Raw genomic sequence first — 20,298 nt, 5'->3', positions numbered from 1 at the left:
ATGGGATCGGGTTGCACGCCGCAATGATTATACTAATATTATGATAGCGTTTGGGCTGTAGGAGCCCCTCCGGAGTCTGTACACACCCCCAATGAGCGCTTGATACTAATGAGGGATGGATCTTCTTTGTACATGGATCTTGTCCGAAGTACTTGATAACTGGAAATGGATCTTCTCCACAGGGCTGGATTGGCCTTCCTCGGTACTGGGTGACTTATAGTCGATGATATATATATTCTGGGTTGGATCTTCCCTGGGTTGTATGGGCCATATACAGTACCGAGTGGTTGAGCATTGAGAGTGTGAGCACATAAGGATGACAACATAGTACATCACATACAGCATGTGTATTTGCATGTAGAAATAGAAGAGTTATATTCTTCACATTGCTCAGATCTGATCTACTTTACTGTTTTGAGCTATTTGTTTCATTTGAAAGCATGCCTACATTTCTGCACTGTTATCTCTATTGTTAATTGTACCGGTTGAGTTCGTCACTACCTTTTAGTCCAAAGGTTGGACTTGTTACTTACTGAGTTAGATGTACTCATGTTACTCCTTGCACCTCGTTTGCAGATCCAGGCGCTTCTGGTCACGGCGGCTGCTGAATGAGGCATTAGAGTTCGGAGACTATCGAGGTAGCTGCACGGCATTCACATGCCTTGACTCTCCTTCTTTATCTCTATTTGTATTTCAGTTGTTATTCTCTAGACACAGTAGTGGACTATATTCTTGTTTAGACGCTTATATACTTTGTGTCACCCTGGTTTTGGGATAGATTGTATCGTATTTTGGATTATTCTGTTTTCAAAAAAGCTTTTCTTTAATATTAACTGCTTCCATCTTTATTTTCAAAGTTTTTACTGTGTTGAGATATTAAGTAGAGGTTGGCCTAGTTTCACGATAGGTGTCATCACGGCTGTTGATTTTGGGTCGTGACAACAATTTTGATACATATCAACAACTTTATGTAGAAAGATAGTATTGATAGCTTAAATATAAATTTTATAAAATAATTCATACATTATATAATTATTTTTCAACTTTCATACAATATTCAGATAAATATATATATATATATATATATATATACAACAGAATATAATTTACATAAAATTATAATACAACTTTACTATAATTTCGTAAGTATATTGTATGTCATGTGTCCTTCTTCTTCTTCGAGTTTCAATCTGAAATTCAACCAAAATCAAGTCTAATATTCACCAAAACACCCTAAAAATTGAGATATAAACTCCAAACAATATTCCCAATTGTTTGCAACAACACTCAATCCAAACAAATGATGATTTTTGAAAATCCAAATTCGATTTCAAAGCTTTAAAACTTTTTAATGGCTATTAATGGTGGAGAGTCAAACACCTTCAAAATTTATTTATTGACAATTTCAATTTGAACACCAATTGTGCAACATGAAAGGAAAATTTCTAAGTTAAAACGATTAAAATCCACTGATGAATTCCATTAAAACTATATACAATAAGAAAGTATAAAAAAACATAGAACATCGAATGAAGAAAATTTGGGGAAAAATAGAGAAGGAGAGTAAAGAGACGAAGAGGGGGGGGGGGATAGAGAGAGAGAGACGGAGAGAGGGAGTGGGCAAGTATAAAGGGATAAAGAAATAACTTATATTCCTTATTCAATTCCTAATATAAAAGGGATACTCATTTAAAACTTCTTTGTATATAATTGGTAAATTGATATGACCATGTAATTAAATTGAAACTTGAGTTGGGAGGATGATAAAGTTTCAAATAGTGTATAGGAAGGTAAAAATTCCTAAACTATATAACCTTTGTTAGTTGCCTACCTAAATTATCACTTGTCTCCGAAAATCCTGAACTATATCCCCCTTCATAATATAATGCACTCTCCAAATTATTTTTAAAATCCGCCATGTGGCAATCTATGTGGATAGTTGTCTAGCTTAATCAAAAAATTACACTTAATTAAGATTTAATACTTTATTATATCATTGTAAAAAATTACGGTAAAAATAAAAAAAGGAGGCTAGGGTTAAAACTAGTTGGACAATTGCAAAAAATTCATTTTCTCTTTGTTCTCATTGGAGACTTTGCTCTCATCGGAGAATGGCCACACTAATCTCTCAGTAGTGATTTTCTCTATTAATTTTGGTTCTAATCTCGATTGCTTTGTCTATTCTTGCTTCTGTTAAAAAATTGAGATACAAACTAGGGTTTCTACTCCTGAATCGATATAGAAGATTAGGGCTTTGACATGCCTGAATTCTAAAGATTGTTGAAAGGAGATACCGAAGCCGTTAAAGAAGATAACTACACACAAATCCTATTTCTTTATTCCTTAATTTCTTGAAAGGCATTAAACCTCATGCTCTATAAATAATTGAAAAGGTGTTTCTTCTTTTAAATAAATTTGGGTAAGAAATGAAGGATGAATAAAACGAGAAAGATAAGAAATAGACTCAGAAAAAATAAGAGAGAGGGAGAATTTCAAATGGATTCAGATGAAGAAATGGAGAAGAAAGGTGAAAAATAAGGAAGGAAGGTGAAATATAAAGAAAAAGAGAAGAAAATAATAAAAAAAGGGTAATTAGCCGTTAGACATTGTCGGATGGGCCATTTTAATGGTTTTTTGTAGCCTTCACGAGCTCTTGGGCGATTTATTACGCACATTATGTCATATAAGTGACGAGGGAGTTTTATTATAAAGGGTGATATAGTTCAGGAATTTTTTGGGGACAAGCAATAGTTTAAGAGGAAAATGATAAAAGTTATATAGTTTAGGCGGGTTTAAGGTATTAACTCTAAAATAAATATATTTTGATAGGTCTGTTTTTTTTTTGGGCAGTAAAAGCTCAATTTTATTTAACTATTATAGAGAGCCATTAAGCTACTTTTTATTACTACAACATCTGAGGCGGATTCTGTATTTGGGGAGAGGTGATCAGACAAGACATGATGATACTTCAGCTGATCAAGGATATGACCTTGATAGGAGGTGTGGAGGTCGAAATTAGGGTAGAAAGCTAGGTAATTGAGTATTTTCCTCTTTCATACCAGTAGCAACAACATTAGTATTGTATTTTCTAATTAGTAGATGTCCGTTACTATTTGTTGTTTCTTTCACTTTGATTTTCTTATTGGATTGTTGGTATTACTGGTTATTGTTACTGCTTCTTTTTTTCTTCTTTATCATTCCAACACACTCACTCGTGGGATTACATTGAGTTTATTGTTGTTGTTGGAATTAACCTTAAGATTCTTAGTATTTAACCTATTATATTTTTAAAGTTATGAATTCGTATCTATTATTTGTTACAATTATAGTAAATTCTTACACATTAATTATGCCCTCGTTGAAAGTATTGGATTCAGATGAACACCATACATTTACGCTGTATCCGCCCAGATAAAATATCACATAATTTTACCTAAATATCATAGAAAATTACTAGTGGAAGTACTACCTTTTTGTGCATGATATAATTGTGACTTTATGTGAGACTAGGTAAAATTGAGTTTTTCTTTATTGTAAACTCTAGACATAAATTAATTTGCGATTGATCAATCTGAACTTAGAAAATTTTGCAACAATCAGCTCATTCTAAATGTAAATTTCTAATGGCATTTTAACAATTTTAATAAAAAAATAAATTATCAAATACAATAATATTCATTCTTAATTTGATACAATACTATAAAAAATACATAACTACTTATTTAAAAAATCAAATTCTAACACTTCATATGGAGTATTACTGTACCAGTTACCTTCAGTCATTATAAGTCAAACGGGCTTGTAATCAAGTAACCCATGCTCCTCCAATCGATTTCCAATTTGGGCTCGGATCCGGTTTATATTAGCCCATCAGTTTATTCTGAGCTTCTTCCTCCGTCTCTGTTTCTGCGTCTCTCCCTCTCTTTCACCTTCAACGCTTCCTTTCCCATCCAACGGTAGAAATCTAATACTCCCCACAGTTTAATTAAAATCAGCACAGGTTGGTCATAGTTCTTCTTGATATCTATAAATAAATTCGCAGTCTTATTTGCTTCAAGTGATCATAATTCAGACCACGTAATATATTAATCTTTATGTTGTTTGTTTTGAATTGTTCAGATGAAATTCGAAGACTGAGAGTTGTTCACTTACTCCTTGTATGAACAAAACTACATGCTTCAATTTCTAACCACGCAAATTTGAGCATTTGACATCATTTGATCTAAGGTATACCCTTTTATCCAAATTAGCTATTCAATATGGCCAGTGAGTTAATTTAGTATGTTAGACGATTAGTGAAAATTATAAGTTAAATATTGTTAACGAATAACGATTTATCGTCTATCTAAATCATCAATTATTAGAGATTAGATTCTAGATGCTAGTCAGGGGATTGTAAGTGACAAGAGTCTGACGTGTATAAAATTTAAACTCGTACTCTGTCAAATTATTAATTATAGTATAGAAAGATGTCGAACCCACAGAGATTGGTTTATCGAGTCTACAGACGTTTCTTGTTTTAATTAGTATTTGAGAAAACCAGGAAGAGTTGAGTTGTGAATTAACTAACTAAAAATGCATGAATAGAGCAATAGAAAATATTTTATTTTTCACAAATATAATAAAAAGGTGTTGGGATCATAACTTCACTTAATATTTCTATTATATAATAGGTAAAATTATCCTTCAATTTTTATTTCTCACAAATGTATAAATGCCTCTCACGATTACATTTATATATCATTACTTAAGTTGAACAATTAATTGCATTCCTCTCGGTTATACAAATTAATCGTCAGAATAATAATATTAAAGAGCCAGAAATATATGCTTAAACTAAAACTTGCTCTTTTTAGTAAGTCCTTTTCGGTTACCCTACTTGTTATAACTGATTACTACAATATTTGCCTCTTTCGATTACAAATAAGTGTAGAATCAATTTTAACATATAAGAGTTAGATGTCACTAAATAAATGTTAACATTTATCAATACCAAAATTAACTATTTACTCTTCCGCCTCTTTCGATTACAGAATTAGTAAGAGTTAATGTTTAGTATGAAATAGATAGATGTTAACAAATTAAATAACACCTAACTATAAAGCAAATAAAATTTAAATGAAAAACTTCTGCTCAAACATGTGAAATTGAGGGATAATATCTACTATTATATAGAAATATTAAGATCCATCACTCTCCCAACACAAGAAAAGTTACTCCATAATGGAGTTAGTACTGACAACGGAAATATTCTTGCCCATTAAATAAGAAAATAGAAAGAAATATTCAAGAGAATAATTCCCCCTATTTAATTAAAAACAGGTGATAGAGTAATTTTCAATATTATAATTTATTCGGAACTAGAAATGAAGCCAGTATAGTGGCTAAAAGAAGAAAGAAAATATTCACAAAATAAGAACTTAGAAAATTGAAAGAAATGAGTTGATCAAGAATGAGGCTTCTGCTTTCTGCCCTCAATCAACTCAAGATACAACTATTTATAGCAAGTTCTCCCCAACACTTCCCGTTATTTCTGGACTTCTTTTTCAATTAAATAAAACTTTGTCAGCCTTTTCATTTAAGTTGGCCCGAGTTGCCAATTAACAAATGCCAAATTGATTTCACAGCAACTTGGATCTGCTTGGCAAATTAAACTGTGTCTTGAAATTGGTTTTGCTGACAAAGTTTTCTTTCAAAAGTAGCACATGTCCACTTGCTACTAATGATTTTATTCCTTTTTGGTTTCCTCTTTCCAGCAATGGTTGTCCCTTTTCTTTCTCCATTTTGTTTGTCTTGGGTTTTTTTATGTGCACAACTACTTTCATCATTTGTAAAGTTGCATAAACCACTTTACTTTTAATTTTTCAGCATTATAGTTTTTCTTTGCAAATTTGGAAAGTGAACTTTTTCTTCTCATTGTTCCTTTTTCTTATAAGTTTAATTATTTCCTGCAAAGAAAGAGAAAAATATTAGTACTAAAAATTAGATTCCAGCTCAACTTATGCATGATATTTTTCTCTTATCAAATTCTCTCACACTTAAATGTTTGCTTGTCCTCGAGCAAAAAAGAATATCAAATAAACATGGTAGCTAAACACTTTAAGTGAAATCATGAGAAGTTTTGACAGAGAAGAATTAATTAAGACTAATCCACGAGTTCAAACAACTTTAACCGTACTCATGTTCACCTATTGAGTATCGAAATCATAATAATTTTTTAATCCCAAGTGTGTCTCACTAGATGAAGAGAGATGCCCATATATTGCACAATATATAGATAAAGAACAGAGAAGGGCAAGAATAAAAAATTTCGCTTACTCTAAAAAAAAAAAGTACCTCAAGCTACTGGAAATTACCATAAGCTTGACTATAATGTGATTCTCTACTAATATAAGACTCTATGAGTTGAGATCATGTAGAACTTTTACAAGGTTGTAATGAAGGCTTAGGGATCGAAAGGATACATATGGATAATAGTGACTCAAATTCCCTGTAGGCTCTACACTTTACTTTATCGCTCAAGCACGACTGTTTTCCATATTTCTTTAAGCAATCGACATCCCCCTTCTTCTTCTTCTTCTTTTTTAAACCCATTCACAACTTTCATTTTTTTTTTCACAAGCAACTTTTGTTTTATTTTATAAAAACATCTCAAGAGATCAACAAGCTCAAATACTTGTTCTTACATCAGTTCTTTCCACAATTACACCTCACCCCTAGATTTTTACATTTAGATCAACTCTTAAAGTGCCCAAAGGGAATTGGGTGAACAAATAATAAGTCTTAACAACAAACAAGATAAGAGTTGAAGCTTGGCTACCAAAAATAATAATAATAATAATAATAATAATAATTTATTTAGGCTCAGCTGGGCTAACTAGGGATAAAGATCATCAAGGTAGGTTAATTTAGGCAATGGCTCAACAAAGAAGGCCTACTTTCATTTCTCAACTCAAAGATCTACCTAGAATTTCGCTTCAAACCACATTCAAGGCAAGTTCTAGATTTCCAAATAAGCAGGAGAACTAGACAATATAAGCTAACCGCACAATACACTTGGAGCCACAAAAATTATGATTTCAATCACCAATAAGTAAGTATGAGCTTAGAAAGGTAATCATAAAACCCGTGATTGGTACTTAATCAATTTCGTTTTTTTTAAGTCTCATGCTTTTCAAGTCAAATCAAGTTTAGCCAACTTATTTACCAAAACAAATTAAACAACTAAAAGTCCTAAAAAAAATGTTCGATTCAAAATATTACGACCATGACAAAGAACCGAACAAGAAATCCATGTAAGTACATGAAATAAGTCGCCTTAGGAATAAGGCAACTCAATTTTTATCAAGTTTTTTTTTACCTTTTGCTTTTAATAGAGGAAAAAGAAAAAACTTTAAAGAAAAACATATATAACAAAAATATTCCTCTACCCCAAGCTTAAATAGTATCATGTCCTCATGATAAACAAATAAAAAAAATAAAAAATAAAAGGAGATAAAGGTGCTTCCCTGATTTTTTTTCGATTTTGGACTCATTTCCTTTTCCATGGCTTCTCAAGGTTTTTCTCATATAACAAAGATAAGATTATGGCAAAGAAAATATTCTTTTTCATTATAGGAGAAAACTTTCATTGTCAAAATCATGGGAGTGCTTCTTTATCATGGCAAAATATATTAATACATACTAAATACACACACACATACATACATATATATATATATATATATATATATATATATATATATACAAACATGCAATTATTATTATTATTTTTTTAGTTTTTTTTATATAAGAAGGAAAAAAACTAAATTTATTAAATAAATTTACTAAAAAGGAAATATTATATGTTACTACTAATAATTACTTAAACAATTAAAGAGATGGAAAGAAAATAGTTCTGAGTTTAACGTCGCCAGCTCGACTTATTTTAAAAATTAGGCAAAAAGGATTGTTGAAGTCTGTTTGTTGAAGAATCTGCTGATATAAGGCTTCAAACGATGACCGTTTACTTTGAATTTGTCTCTCTCATCTGTATGTTGTATTTCAATGGCACCATAAGGGGTAACTTCTGTTACAATGTACGGTCCTGACCAATGTGACTTGAATTTTCCCGGGAATAATCTCAACCGGCTATTGTACAAAAGAACTTGGCCTCCAATTGTAAACTCCTTATGGCGAATGACGTTATCATGCCATTTTTTTGTTTTTTCTTTGTACAAATTAGCATTTTCATATGCTTCAAATCTGAACTCCTCCAATTCATCAAGCTGCAACAGACGGTTTTTACCTACATCTGGGAAATTTAGATTTAACAACTTTATAGCCCAATATGCTTTATGTTCAAGTTCCACGGGTAAATGACAAGCTTTTCCAAAAACTAATCTATAAGGAGATGTGCCTATGGGAGTTTTGAAAGCAGTTTTGTATGCCCATAAAGCATCATCTAACTTTAAAGACCAATCTTTTCGAGAAGAACCAATAGTTTTTTCTAAAATTCTTTTTAATTCTCTATTAGATACTTTAACTTGTCCGCTTGTTTGAGCATGATATGGAGTTCCTGTTTTATGAGTTACTCCATATCTTGATAACAAACTAGCAAATTGTTTATTTACAAAATGAGTTCCCCTATCGCTTATGATAACTTGTGGAGTTCCAAATCTAGAAAAAATATTTTTCTTGATAAAAGTACAAACAACATGAGCATCATTTTTTCTAGTGGCCATTGCTTCTACCCATTTTGAGACATAGTCAACAACAACTAAAATATATTCACAACCGTTTGAAGGAGGAAAAGGACCCATAAAATCAATGCCCGAAACATAAAATATTTCACACATAAGGATAGAGTTAAGAGGCATCTCATCCCTTTTTGAAATGTTACCGCTTCTCTGGCATTTGTCACAAGTGGCGACATAATTTCTTGCATCTCTAAATAAAGTGGGCCAAAAAAACCCAGCTTCAAGCATTTTTGCGGCTGTTCGTCTTCCTTCGTAGTTTCCTCCTACAGCTCCATCATGACAGTGGCTTATGATATTGTTCATCTCTATTTCTGCTACACATCTTCTGATCATACCAACTGCACAAAATTTAAACAAGTCAGGATCTTCCCAAAAATAGTATCTTATTTCTTTTTTGAGCTTTTTTCTTTGTTTGTAAGATAAATCTTTTGGGATCCATCCTCCAACTAAGTAGTTGGCAATGCCAGCAAATCAAGGTGTCTGATTTGTAACTGTAGCGATTGTATAAACATGCTCATCAGGAAATTCCTCCTTGATATCTGTTGTTTCAGTTGGAGGATTTTCCAAACGTGATAGGTGGTCAGCCACCTGATTTTCTGAACCTTTTCTATCTTTTATTTCAAGATCAAATTCTTGCAAAAAAAGTATTCATCTTAGCAATCTAGGTCTAGCATCTTTCTTTGCTAAGAGATATTTTAAAGCAGCATGATCAGTAAATACTGTAACCTTCATTCCTATCAAATAGGAACGAAATTTGTCAAATGCAAATACTACTGCAAGTAGCTCCTTCTCAGTTGTGGCATAATTCTTTTGAGCTTCATTGAGGGTTCTATTGGCGTAGTAAATAGGCCTGAAAATCTTGTCTCTCTTTTGTCCCAATATTGCTCCAACTGCTATATCACTTGCATCACGCATTATTTCAAATGGTTCGCTCCAATCAGGAGAAATAACAATTGGAGCATTAGTCAAATGTTCCTTCAGAATCACAAATGCTTTCCTGCAATTATCTGAAAATTCAAAATTCACATCTTTCATCAGTAGGTTAGTCAGAGGTTTTGAAATTTTTGAAAAATCTTTTATAAACCTTCTATAAAAACCTGCATGACCTAAGAAGCTTCTTATACCTTTAACAGTGGTAGGAGGGGGTAATCCTGCTATAAGATTAATTTTAGTCTTATCAACTTCTATTTTTTTAGCAGAAATTTTATGTCCTAAAACAATTCCCTCTGTTACCATGAAGTGACATTTTTCCCAATTAAGAACCAAATTTGTCTCTTCACATTTTTTAAGCACCAAAGTTAAATAATAGAGGCAATCTTCAAATGTCATACCAAAAATTGTGAAATCATCCATGAAAATTTCAAGAAACTTTTCAGTCATGTCTGAGAAAATTGCCGACATGCAACGCTGAAATGTAGTAGGAGCGTTACATAGTCCAAAGGTCATTCTTCTGTAAGCATACGTACCTTGGGGGCATGTGAATGTGTTTTTTCCTGATCTTCTGGAGCAATTAGTATCTGATTATACCCTGAATATCCGTCAAGAAAGTAGTAAAAACCATGGCCTGCAACTTTTTCAAGCATTTGGTCAATAAAAGGTAAAGGAAATGATCTTTCCTTGTGGCATCATTAAGTCGTCTGTAATCAATACAGACTCTCCATCTTGTGACTGTTCTAGTAGGTATGAGTTCATTATTTTTATTTTTTATTACTATCATACCTCCTTTCTTTGGTACTACCTGTACAGGACTCACCTAAGGACTGTCAGATATTGGATAAATGATACCTGCTGCTAGAAGTTTCACCACTTCTTTCTTGACGACTTCCTGCATTGCTGGGTTTAGTCTCCTCTGGGGTTGGACTATTGGCTTGTAATTAAGAATCCTATGCGTGCAAATAGCTGGACTGATTCCATTGATGTCAACTATAGTCCATCCTAAGGCTCTTTTGTGTTCTCTTAACACCTTCATTAGTTTTATTTCTTGTTCTGCAGTCAAAGAAGATGAAATAATTACTGGAAATAATTCAGGTTCAAGAAAAAGATATTTCAAATGAGAAGGAAGAGTTTTGAGTTCAATTTTTGGTTGAACTTCTTCTAGTGAGACTTTCTCAGTTTCAGAATTTTTTTCCAGTATTTCAGCTTCTTTTCTGATTGTGATGTCATCATCACTTGTGGTACCTGACTGTGCCAAACATCTTTCCAATGAATCAGTAATCAGTTGATCATCTTTATATTCATCTGCAAGGTGATTCAACAAATCAATTTGAAAACAAGATGATGATGACTCATCTTTAGGATATTTCATTATTTTCTGCATATCAAAAATCACTCTTTCCTCATCAACTCGCAAAATTAATTGTCCTTGATGGACATCAATTATTGCTCTTCCTGTTGCAAGAAATGGTCTGCCTAAAATCAATGGTACCTCAGTATTTTCTTCCATTTCAAGTACTATAAAATCTACTGGAAATATAAATTTATCAACTCTAACAAGGACATTTTCAAGTATTCCTTTCGGTTTTTAAGTACTTTGATCAGCCAATTGTAGAGACACACCAGTGTCCTTCATTTCACCAAGTTCTAATTTTCTGAAAATTGAAAAAGGCATTAGATTTATTGAAGCACCTGAATCACATAATGCTTTTTCAAAGTTATGCTTTTTCTGTGGAAGCTTATTTTGAAGTATAACACTACATTTTTCTGTAAGCATAATTACTGAAACTTCTTCCAGTTTTCTTTTACTTGACAAAATTTCTTTAAGAAATTTAGCATATGCCGGCATTTGCTTCAAAGCATATGTAAAAGGTATGTTAATGTAAAGCTGTTTTAAAATTTCTAGAAACTTTGAGAACTGTTTGTCAAGCTTTTCTCTTTTTAGCTTTTGGGGAAATGGGAGGGGTACAGAGTAAGGATTTGTCATCAATTCATTTTCTTGTACCCTTTTTCCTTTATCTTTTTGTTCTTTTAGAAGTTCAGAGTCTCTTTTATTCTCACTTTCATTTACCTGTTCAACTTCTTGTGGATTTCCTTGTCTATCTGCATATGGATCATCAAGAGTTTTACCTGACTGCAGAGAGATGGCTTTGAAGTGTTCCTTTGGATTTTTCTCGGTGTTACTTGGTAAAGAACCTTTTATTTGCCCAGACATGAGGGTTGCTAATTGGCTTACCTGAATTTCCAAATTCTTGATAGCTGAATGTTGACTTTCAACCTTCTCGTCAGTAGCCTTAATGAATTTGTACATCAGGTCTTCAAGGCTTTGTTGATGGGCTCTGTGGGGCTGCTGCTGATTTTGTTGAAAATTTTGTTGCCCTTTATTTTGATTTTGAAAACCAAGTAGTCCTTGTACCTGCTGCTTTTGATTAAAAAATCTTTGAGGATTTTCAGCACCATTAGGATTACTCCACTGAAATCCTGGATGTTTTTGTGTCATGGGACTACCAAATGAGTAATTATTTCTATAACCAATCATATTTACCTATTCCTCATTTTGTGTTGAAGCTTGACACTCATGATTGGGATGATTACCTCCACAAACGTCACAATTCTCAAGTTGAGATGATGATTGATTATTTACCTGAAAGGCCTCAACTTTTTGTGTCAGAGTTGCAATTTGTTGCGCTAATGAATTCCAAGCTTCCACTTGATTGACTCCTGCTGTTTTTTAACAATCATTCAGTCAAAGGGCCATTGAACAACATTTTCTGAAATTTCATTAAGCAATTGCATAGCGTCTGCAATGGTTTTGCTCATTATGGATCCTCCTGATGTTGCATCAATAACATTTCTAGCAAAGGGTTTAAGACCATGATAAAAACTATATAAGATGTCAGGATCTTCGATACCATTGTGTGGGCATTTTCTTAACATTGCTTTTAATCGTTCCCATGCTTGGTATACAGATTAAAATTATTGATTTCTTGCTTCATTTTAAATGTTTTTGCAGGTGAAAAATATTTATTAAGAAATTTCTGAGTCATTTGGTCTCATGTAGTGATTGAACCTCTTGGCAGATTTCGCAACCATGTTTTTGCTTCACCTTTTAATGAAAAAGGAAAAAGCCATAACCTGATAGCGTCTGTTGTGACTCCATTATACCTGCAAGTTTCAACTAATTCAAGAAAATCAATTAGATGGGTGTGAGGAGCTTCACTCGCAACACCAGCAAACTGACATGACTGTTGAATGGTTTGAATCAAGCCTATGCGAATATCAAAGTTGTTTGCTGCAATTGGTGATCTCCTCACACTTGATTCTCCTTCAAAATGATCAGGCCTTGCATAATCTCTGAGTATTCTATCATGTCGTGGAGCCACCTCATCGAGCTGTTCTTCCACTTGATGTGGTGGAAGTTGGTTATTATTAAGCTCTTCATTCTCCATTTCTTCACAAGTTATACTTTGAGGAGATGATGTTTGTTCTTTCCTGCGCAATCGAAGAGTTTTTTCAATTTCTGAATCGTAATTCGCCAACTCTTTTGTAGAAGAGCGAGTCATAAACTACCTGAATTCCTTAAAGAAAAGAATTTTTTTTTGAAAGAAAATCAAACTTAGTTCCTAAAATAGTAGTGGTGATACTAAAAAGAAAAAAATGGATAATTAAAATAGTAGTAGTAATTAATATAACTAGTGATACTAATTAAAAATAGAAAATAAAATATGTTTTTTTAATGAAATGAGCTAGCTGATCCTAGAAACAATAGGATGATACCAACAACAACAGCCTAGTATAATCCCACAAGTGGTGTCTGGGGAGGGTAATATGTACGCAGACCTTACCCCTACCCCGAGGGGAAGAGAGGCTGTTTCCAGGAGACCCTCGGCTCAACACAGCGACAAGAGATGATATATTAGTACTATCAATAGACTCATAATAAAATAACATAACATAACATAAAATAAAAATAACAGCAATATAAGAAATATAGGAAGTACGAAAAAGATGGAAGATATAATAATATCCAGCAGATAAAGCCCTGCATCAGTAGCTGACCAGTAGCATCCTAAGACTAACTTCTAACTGGCTAGTCTCACTCTAGTGCGCTGTAGAAATACTCACAACTTCCCCCTAACCTACAACCTTAATGCTCGACCTCCACAATTTCCTGTCAAGGGTCATGTCCTCAGTAATCCTAAGTCGCGCCATGTCCTGCCTTATCACCTCTCCCCAATACTTCTTAGGTCTCCCTCTACCTCTCCTCGTGCCCACCACAGCCAGTCGTTCACACCTCCTCACCGGTGCCTCAGTGCTCCTCCTCTGAATGTGCCCGAACCATCTGAGTCTTGCTTCCCGCATCTTATCCTCCATGGGGGCCATGCCCACCTTCTCTCGAATATCTTCATTCCTAATCTTATCCATCCTTGTATGCCTGCACATCCACCTCAACATCCTCATCTCTGCTACTTTCATCTTCTGGATGTGTGAGTTCTTAACCGGCCAACACTCGGTCCCATACAACATGGCAGGCCTAACCACTGCTCTATAAAACTTACCTTTTAGTAACGTTGACACTTTTTTGTCACACAGGACTCCCGATGCTAACCTCTACTTCATCCACCCCACCCCTATACGGTGTGTGACATCCTCGTCGATCTCCCCGATCCCCTGAATAACTGACCCAAGGTACTTGAAACTACTCCTCTTAGGAATGACTTGAGAGTCAAGCCTCACTTCCACTCCCGCTTCCGTCGGCTCGGCCCCAAATTTGCACTCGAGGTATTCCGTCTTTGTCCTGCTCAACCTGAAGCCTTTAGACTCAAGGGCTTGTCTCCAAACCTCTAGCCTCTCTAAACAATAGGATGATACCGTAGAATAAAAATAAAAATTAAAAAGATGAAGAAAGAAAAATGATACGAAAACAGTAAGTAGTAATATTGTTAATAAGAGATTCTAGAAAGACATTACTAGTAACAATAATTACAGTAGTAACAAAAAAAACAAAACAAAGATAACAATAATACTAATGCTACAATAATAATAGTAAGTTCTCAAATTAATAACAAAACAATTAATCTGAAGTAGATGTTGCCAATCCCCGGTAACAACGCCAAAAATTTGACGAGAGTCTGGCGTGCATAAAATTTAAACTCGTACTCTGTCAAATTATAGTATAGAAAGATGTCGAACCCACAGAGATTGGTTTATCTATTCTACAGACGTTTCTTGTTTTAATTACTATTTGAGAAAACCAGGAAGAGTTGAGTTGTGAATTAACTAACTAAAAATGCATGAATAGAGCAATAGAAAATATTTTGTTTTTCACAAATATAATAAAAAGGTGTTGGGATCATAACTTCACTTAATATTTCTATTATATAATAGGTAAAATTATCCTTCAATTTCTATTTCTCACAAATGTATAAATGCCTCTAACGATTACATTTATATATCATTACTTAAGTTGAACAATTAATTGCATTCCTCTCGGTTATACAAATTAATCGTCAGAATAGTAATATTAAAGAGCCAGAAATATATGCTTAAACTAAAACTTGCTCTTTTTAGTAAGTCCTTTTCGGTTACCCTACTTGTTATAACTGATTACTACAATATTCGCTTCTTTCGATTACAAATAAGTGTACAATCAATTTTAACATATAAGAGTTAGATGTCACTAAATAAAAGTTAACATTTATCAATACCTAAATTAACTATTTACTCTTCCGCCTCTTTCGATTACAGAATTAGTAAGAGGTAATGTTTAGTATGAAATAGATAGATGTTAACAAATTAAATAACACCTAACTATAAAGCAAATAAAATTTAAATGAAAAACTTCAGCTCAAACATGTGAAATTTAGGGATATCTACTATTATATAGAAATATTAAGATCCATCATAAAGCACTAAAATGAAGATTTTTTTTAATCTTTAAGCTTTTCAGATTTTGCGGTCCAGCAAATGGAAACGAAAGTGATTTGCAGTCCAGAAATTGTGAATAGTTTATGGTGACGATGGAGTACTTTATGTTTCTTCCATACTTCGTTATACTCAAACTTAACTAATTTGCTGTTAACTAGAGAATTAAAGACTACTTTGTAAGAACGAAAGGATGGTCTATAATCAAATAGTTCTAAGAATAGCAATCCCATAAGTTGTTAAAACATATAGCTGCTTTAATAAGTTTGATGCCTAATTAACCTCAAGATAGCTCCTCGGTCCAATGTGATTGCGCAGATATTATCTTGGTAGTCTCAATGATATAGAGCACCTTGCGTGTTAAAGTAACAATTGTTTGCTTCTGGGTAGCCAGTGGGTGAAACCTTGGTGTTGTAGATTCTAAGATTGTGTATGGAAGAAATCTGTCTAGGATATAAATGTTCAATTTCGCTTGCTGGACATGAGGTTGTTAGTAAGAACCTGATCTGAATATTAAGATCCTCAGTATGTTTTCGTTGGACAGGAATCTATTCCTACTTCTGGCAATGTATCTAATTGCACAAGGTTCCTCTTTCTATTTGATTGCACAAGATTTCTTTTGTTTAGAGTTATCAAAAAGTGAACTTAATTTACATAATCTTTCTTGGACCATTCTGACTGGTTCAACATGGAGTGCTGTTTCCTCCTGTTTTTTATTTGGTTATTCTTTCCTGCTTATGACTTCTAAATTGCTCAGGCCTTTAAAAATGGAGGATGTGGTAGAGAAATTTGATGACACTCTCCAATTTGCACCAAATGGATCACTACTTCAGTGGAGCCAATGGCAATTGCTTGATTCCGTTCTTCCTACGGGTGGTTTTGCTCATTCTTTTGGCCTTGAGGCTGCTATTCAAGCTCGGTTAGTCTCTGGGCCTGAAGACCTTCGAACATTTGTGACCCATATACTGGAGAATACAGGAAGTCTATTGCTTCCTTTCATCTATACTTTGAATGCATCTCCTAATGTCGAAACATGGTATAAACTTGACAAAATATTGGATGCAACACTAACAAATGAAGTTGGTAGGAAAGCATCTATCTCACAAGGATCAGCACTTTTGAGGGTAGCTGCCGCCGTGTTCCAGGAAGTTCCGTCTTTAAAAACAATGCGAGAAATGTCTTTGACTAGCGGAGCTGTCCGTTTCCACCATGCCCCCATTTTTGGACTTGTATGTGGGCTTCTTGGATTAAATGCTGAAACTTCTCAGAAGGCTTACATGTTTACTACAATGAGAGATGTTGTATCTGCTGCAACAAGGCTCAATTTGGTTGGACCGCTAGGTGCAGCTGTATTGCAGCATCAGCTTGCTGCCAGTGCAGAAGAACTATCAAAGAAATGGATGAACCGTCCTGTACAAGAAGCATGTCAGACTAGTCCTTTGCTTGATACTGTCCAGGGCTGTCATGGTTATTTGTTCTCCAGGCTTTTTTGCTCTTGAATGATGGAACTGAAGATTCAAGATAACGGGGGTTTGGGTGGATGAGAAAGTTATTGATCTTAATACTACAGTCCCATAAACAATTGTTGAGAACATTTCAAGCTTGTGCTTTCGCTTGGGTGTAATCAGAGGCACCAACCACAGTGACGGCTTCTCTTAGAACTGCTGAAGGATATATGGTTTTCACACTTCCAAAATGTGATTTTTCTTCTTCGAATGATGGATATGTCTCTTGACTTGAACTACAGGGGTTACACCACTATGTTTGTTTCAAGAAAGCATTATTGATGAACCACAAGGCTTATAGCAATATGTTTGTTTACAGGAGGCCACATTCAATCCAAGAAAGTTTGAGTGATGCTTGCAGATATGCTTTGTTATCAGGAGGAAGTACAAGAATGTGAGAGCTGCAGTTAGCTAGGTCAGCAAGCTAATCGGAGTAATCAGCTCGCTTGTAAGACCGACATCTCTCTGCCATTCATTTCCCCCCGCAAAGATTCTTCAACCAATATGCAATTGAATTGCAGGTCGATAGTGAATGGCCTTTGGACAATTCTTAAGATGGAAAAGTTGGGGTCATAAACTTGCATAAAATGGTGTATTCTTCAAGTTTTCAGAGGTTGCTTGTTATTCAAAGGCATATATTGTTGAATGATGAAGACTACTAAAAAACTGATATCCTCTTACTGGTGCCAAAAAAACTTTTTATAATCTCAAATCTTTTCGCTTTCTTGAACAAAAATCACACGCCCTCTCACAAACTTTATGAAATCGACTACCTGCTCTTCTTTGTTTTATCTTCCTTCTATACTTTGTTTGTTATTAGAATGCCAGCAATAGGTCTGTCCAAATGTTCATTGTTGCACTGGATATGGCCTGGGTTCTGTTTCCATATTTTAATATGGCTTGCCAACCTATATCAAGTCAGAACCAATACATGTGCATAACTCCAAAATCCCAAAATCAAAACGATGCTATTATATCTATAATTAAAAATGTCAGCTATATTCATTTTCTGTAAATAAAAAAAGAAAAAACCGTGTTCCAATTTTAAGCAACATAATTTAGAGACAATTTATTATCCAGGCAGAACAAGTACAAGTCATGGCGAATATCCCAATTCAAAATCCAGTTATTTTACAGCAAAGGCCCAAAGAATGGACCCCACTCTAGTTTTCTAAGTGCAGTGACGTGTCAAGATCTCGGGGCCCAATCTTTTCATTGAGATTCTTAGCCGTGGATTACTCTTTTCCCTCTGATCTTTATAGGGTTTGGCAAGAGGGCCCCTTACTCTTTCTCCTTGTATGGAACCCAGTAAACAAGTGGGGCTCTCTTTTTCATCCCTAAGGTCTGTTATCTTCTCTGAATCCGTTTTTACTGTTATTTCTTTTTTTTTTCTTTTTCTCAAGCTCCTTCTTCATTGTAGAAAATTATCAGTCAACTATTAGAACCAACGACGAATTTTTTTGCTTCTCAGTCGCTTCCCCATTTTCTGATTTTTAGTCACTCACAAGCACACCCTTTGTTCTCTTCATATTTTACACTTTCTGTGGATTTAATTTCGGCTATAGTTTTTCTGGGGTTTAATCCTTTTGTTTCCCATTTTTTCTTGGATTTCAGTTGTTTTTGGCTTTTCTCTTCAACATGGAGAACAAACAAAACATTGAACCGGAAAATGACGAGGTTAACGACTCGAAGATATTATCCGCTGATCCATTACTCGGCGATTCTGAAGAATACACCATTACAGCAGTAGGGCAGCATGTAACTGACGCTGAACGTGTCGTCCCTTCTCCGCCGCCGTCAACAGATATTGTGCCTTTGTTAAAGGAAGAGCCGGCAGAAAACGATTTGCGAGGAGGCACTATGTCAGTTGGGCTAAATATGCAACTGCAAAAGGTAGAAAAACCGCTTGCTAAAAGATCCTCAAAAGACAGGCACACGAAAGTTGAAGGCCGTGGTCGGAGAATCCGGATGCCGGCGGCGTGTGCTGCTAGAATCTTCCAATTAACACGGGAACTAGGCCATAAATCCGACGGTGAGACTATACGTTGGCTTCTAGAACGCGCCGAGCCAGCTATTATTGAAGCTACCGGAACGGGTACGGTTCCGGCGATTGCCGTATCAGTTAACGGAACGCTGAAAATACCGACGACATCGCCGGCGACAAATAGCGAAGGAGAAAACGCGACGAAGAGGAGGAAAAGGGCCGCGAACAGCGAGTTTTATGACGTGCATGAGCCGTCTAATTTTGCACCAGTGGCTCCAATTGCCCCGCAAAGTCTCCTTCCTGTTTGGGCAGTGGCCTCTAGTAATGGGCTTGTACCCACCACCAGTGGGACGACTTTCTTTATGGTGCAGCCGCCACCCACTAGTACTACTACTATTGCTACTGCTGGGCCTTCGTATCCACCTCAGTTGTGGGCCACCCCAATATATAATATTCCAGGAAGGCCCATTTCAAATTATGTATCTGGAATTAGCTATGCAGGGGTCTCTGCTGCTGCTGAAGGTCAAGTGAGTTCGTCAAAAAGTGATGGGAATGTTTCAGCCATGGCTCCAAGTTCCAGTTCTACTGGTGTTACCGCTACTACAACCACAAGTACTACTACTACACAGATGCTTAGGGATTTTTCATTGGAGATTTATGACAAAAGAGAGCTTCAGTTTATGGTTGGTTCTGGTTCTAGTGAAAATGATCAAACTTCCTCCTCCAAATCCTGATACATTTTCAGTTGGGGCAGAAAATCGGTTAGGGTTCTAGGCCCATAAAGTACTCTTTTAGTTTCTTTTTTGTTTTAATTTTCCATGTCTTTTGTTATCTAATCTGACGGATAAGCATCTAGCATTTCTATGTTTTTAGTTAGGTCTTAGCTTTAATATTTTGCTTGTAGATAACTCCTTGAGCTTTTAGAATTTGGTTCCTCCTTTTGAAGTAGCTCTGTTTTGATGACAAAGGTTGGTTAACTTTGGATGTCAACTTGCTAAATACTTTTTAGTGCTGGGGCACTCAATTTTATGCTTTTTTTTTTTTTTTTTTTTTTGTGATCCTTAATGTGATTGGCAAAAGCAAAATGGTTTTGTTTAGGTTGGATTGATTTTAAATCCTTTCTTTTTTTTACTAAGCGTGGGACCATTCTTTGTGCCTGTATTGCCGTGTAACACTTTATAATCCCTTTGTAGCAGTGCCACAGTTTAGTGCT

General features: G+C 34.8%; 3 protein-coding genes across 5 annotated transcripts; 2 read left to right on the top strand and 1 right to left on the bottom strand.

Moving 5' to 3' along the window:
- The first annotated feature begins 3,861 nt into the window (after window positions 1–3,861).
- On the top strand, window positions 3,862–17,831 carry LOC104229176 (urease accessory protein F). 2 transcript variants are annotated; one of them, XM_009781761.2, is made up of 4 exons: window positions 3,862–4,000; window positions 4,120–4,227; window positions 12,685–12,972; window positions 16,354–17,831. In XM_009781761.2, the coding sequence occupies exon 4, from the start codon at window positions 16,364–16,366 to the stop codon at window positions 17,093–17,095; it is 732 nt and encodes a 243-aa protein (XP_009780063.1). In that variant the 5' UTR covers window positions 3,862–4,000; window positions 4,120–4,227; window positions 12,685–12,972; window positions 16,354–16,363; the 3' UTR covers window positions 17,096–17,831. The 2 variants fall into 2 exon arrangements, with proteins under 2 accessions (XP_009780063.1, XP_009780062.1); XM_009781760.2 differs by lacking the exon at window positions 12,685–12,972 and having other exon boundaries at window positions 3,864–4,000.
- Window positions 11,260–13,234, bottom strand: LOC138888008 (uncharacterized). Its single transcript, XM_070169803.1, has 3 exons — window positions 12,742–13,234; window positions 12,316–12,392; window positions 11,260–12,216 (listed from the first exon to the last, which is right to left on the bottom strand). Exons 1-3 carry the CDS (start codon window positions 13,232–13,234, stop codon window positions 11,260–11,262), a joined length of 1,527 nt encoding a protein of 508 aa, XP_070025904.1.
- On the top strand, window positions 17,466–20,075 carry LOC104229175 (transcription factor TCP19). 2 transcript variants are annotated; one of them, XM_070171001.1, is made up of 2 exons: window positions 17,466–17,549; window positions 18,716–20,075. In XM_070171001.1, exon 2 carries the CDS (start codon window positions 18,740–18,742, stop codon window positions 19,817–19,819), a length of 1,080 nt encoding a protein of 359 aa, XP_070027102.1. In that variant the 5' UTR covers window positions 17,466–17,549; window positions 18,716–18,739; the 3' UTR covers window positions 19,820–20,075. The 2 variants fall into 2 exon arrangements, with proteins under 2 accessions (XP_070027102.1, XP_009780060.1); XM_009781758.2 differs by lacking the exon at window positions 17,466–17,549 and adding an exon at window positions 18,340–18,443.
- Window positions 20,076–20,298: the final 223 nt, after the last annotated feature.

Source organism: Nicotiana sylvestris, chromosome 3, assembly GCF_000393655.2.
Source record: "Nicotiana sylvestris chromosome 3, ASM39365v2, whole genome shotgun sequence".
NCBI lineage: Eukaryota > Viridiplantae > Streptophyta > Magnoliopsida > Solanales > Solanaceae > Nicotiana > Nicotiana sylvestris.
The sequence above is the reverse complement of the archived record's forward strand: the minus strand, read 5'-3'. Positions and strand labels throughout refer to the sequence as shown.

Coding starts and splice junctions, on each gene's coding strand:
- LOC104229175 (XM_070171001.1), top strand. CDS start 18,740: ATGGAGAACAAACAAAACATTGAACCGGAAAATGACGAGGTTAACGAC.
- LOC104229176 (XM_009781761.2), top strand. CDS start 16,364: ATGGAGGATGTGGTAGAGAAATTTGATGACACTCTCCAATTTGCACCA.
- LOC138888008 (XM_070169803.1), bottom strand. CDS start 13,234: ATGACTCGCTCTTCTACAAAAGAGTTGGCGAATTACGATTCAGAAATT. Junction 12,393..12,741: donor GTTGCGAAATCTGCCAAGAG/GTTCAATCACTA, acceptor AAAAAACAGCAG/GAGTCAATCAAGTGGAAGCT. Junction 12,217..12,315: donor AAAAAGTTGAGGCCTTTCAG/GTAAATAATCAA, acceptor AATGAGGAATAG/GTAAATATGATTGGTTATAG.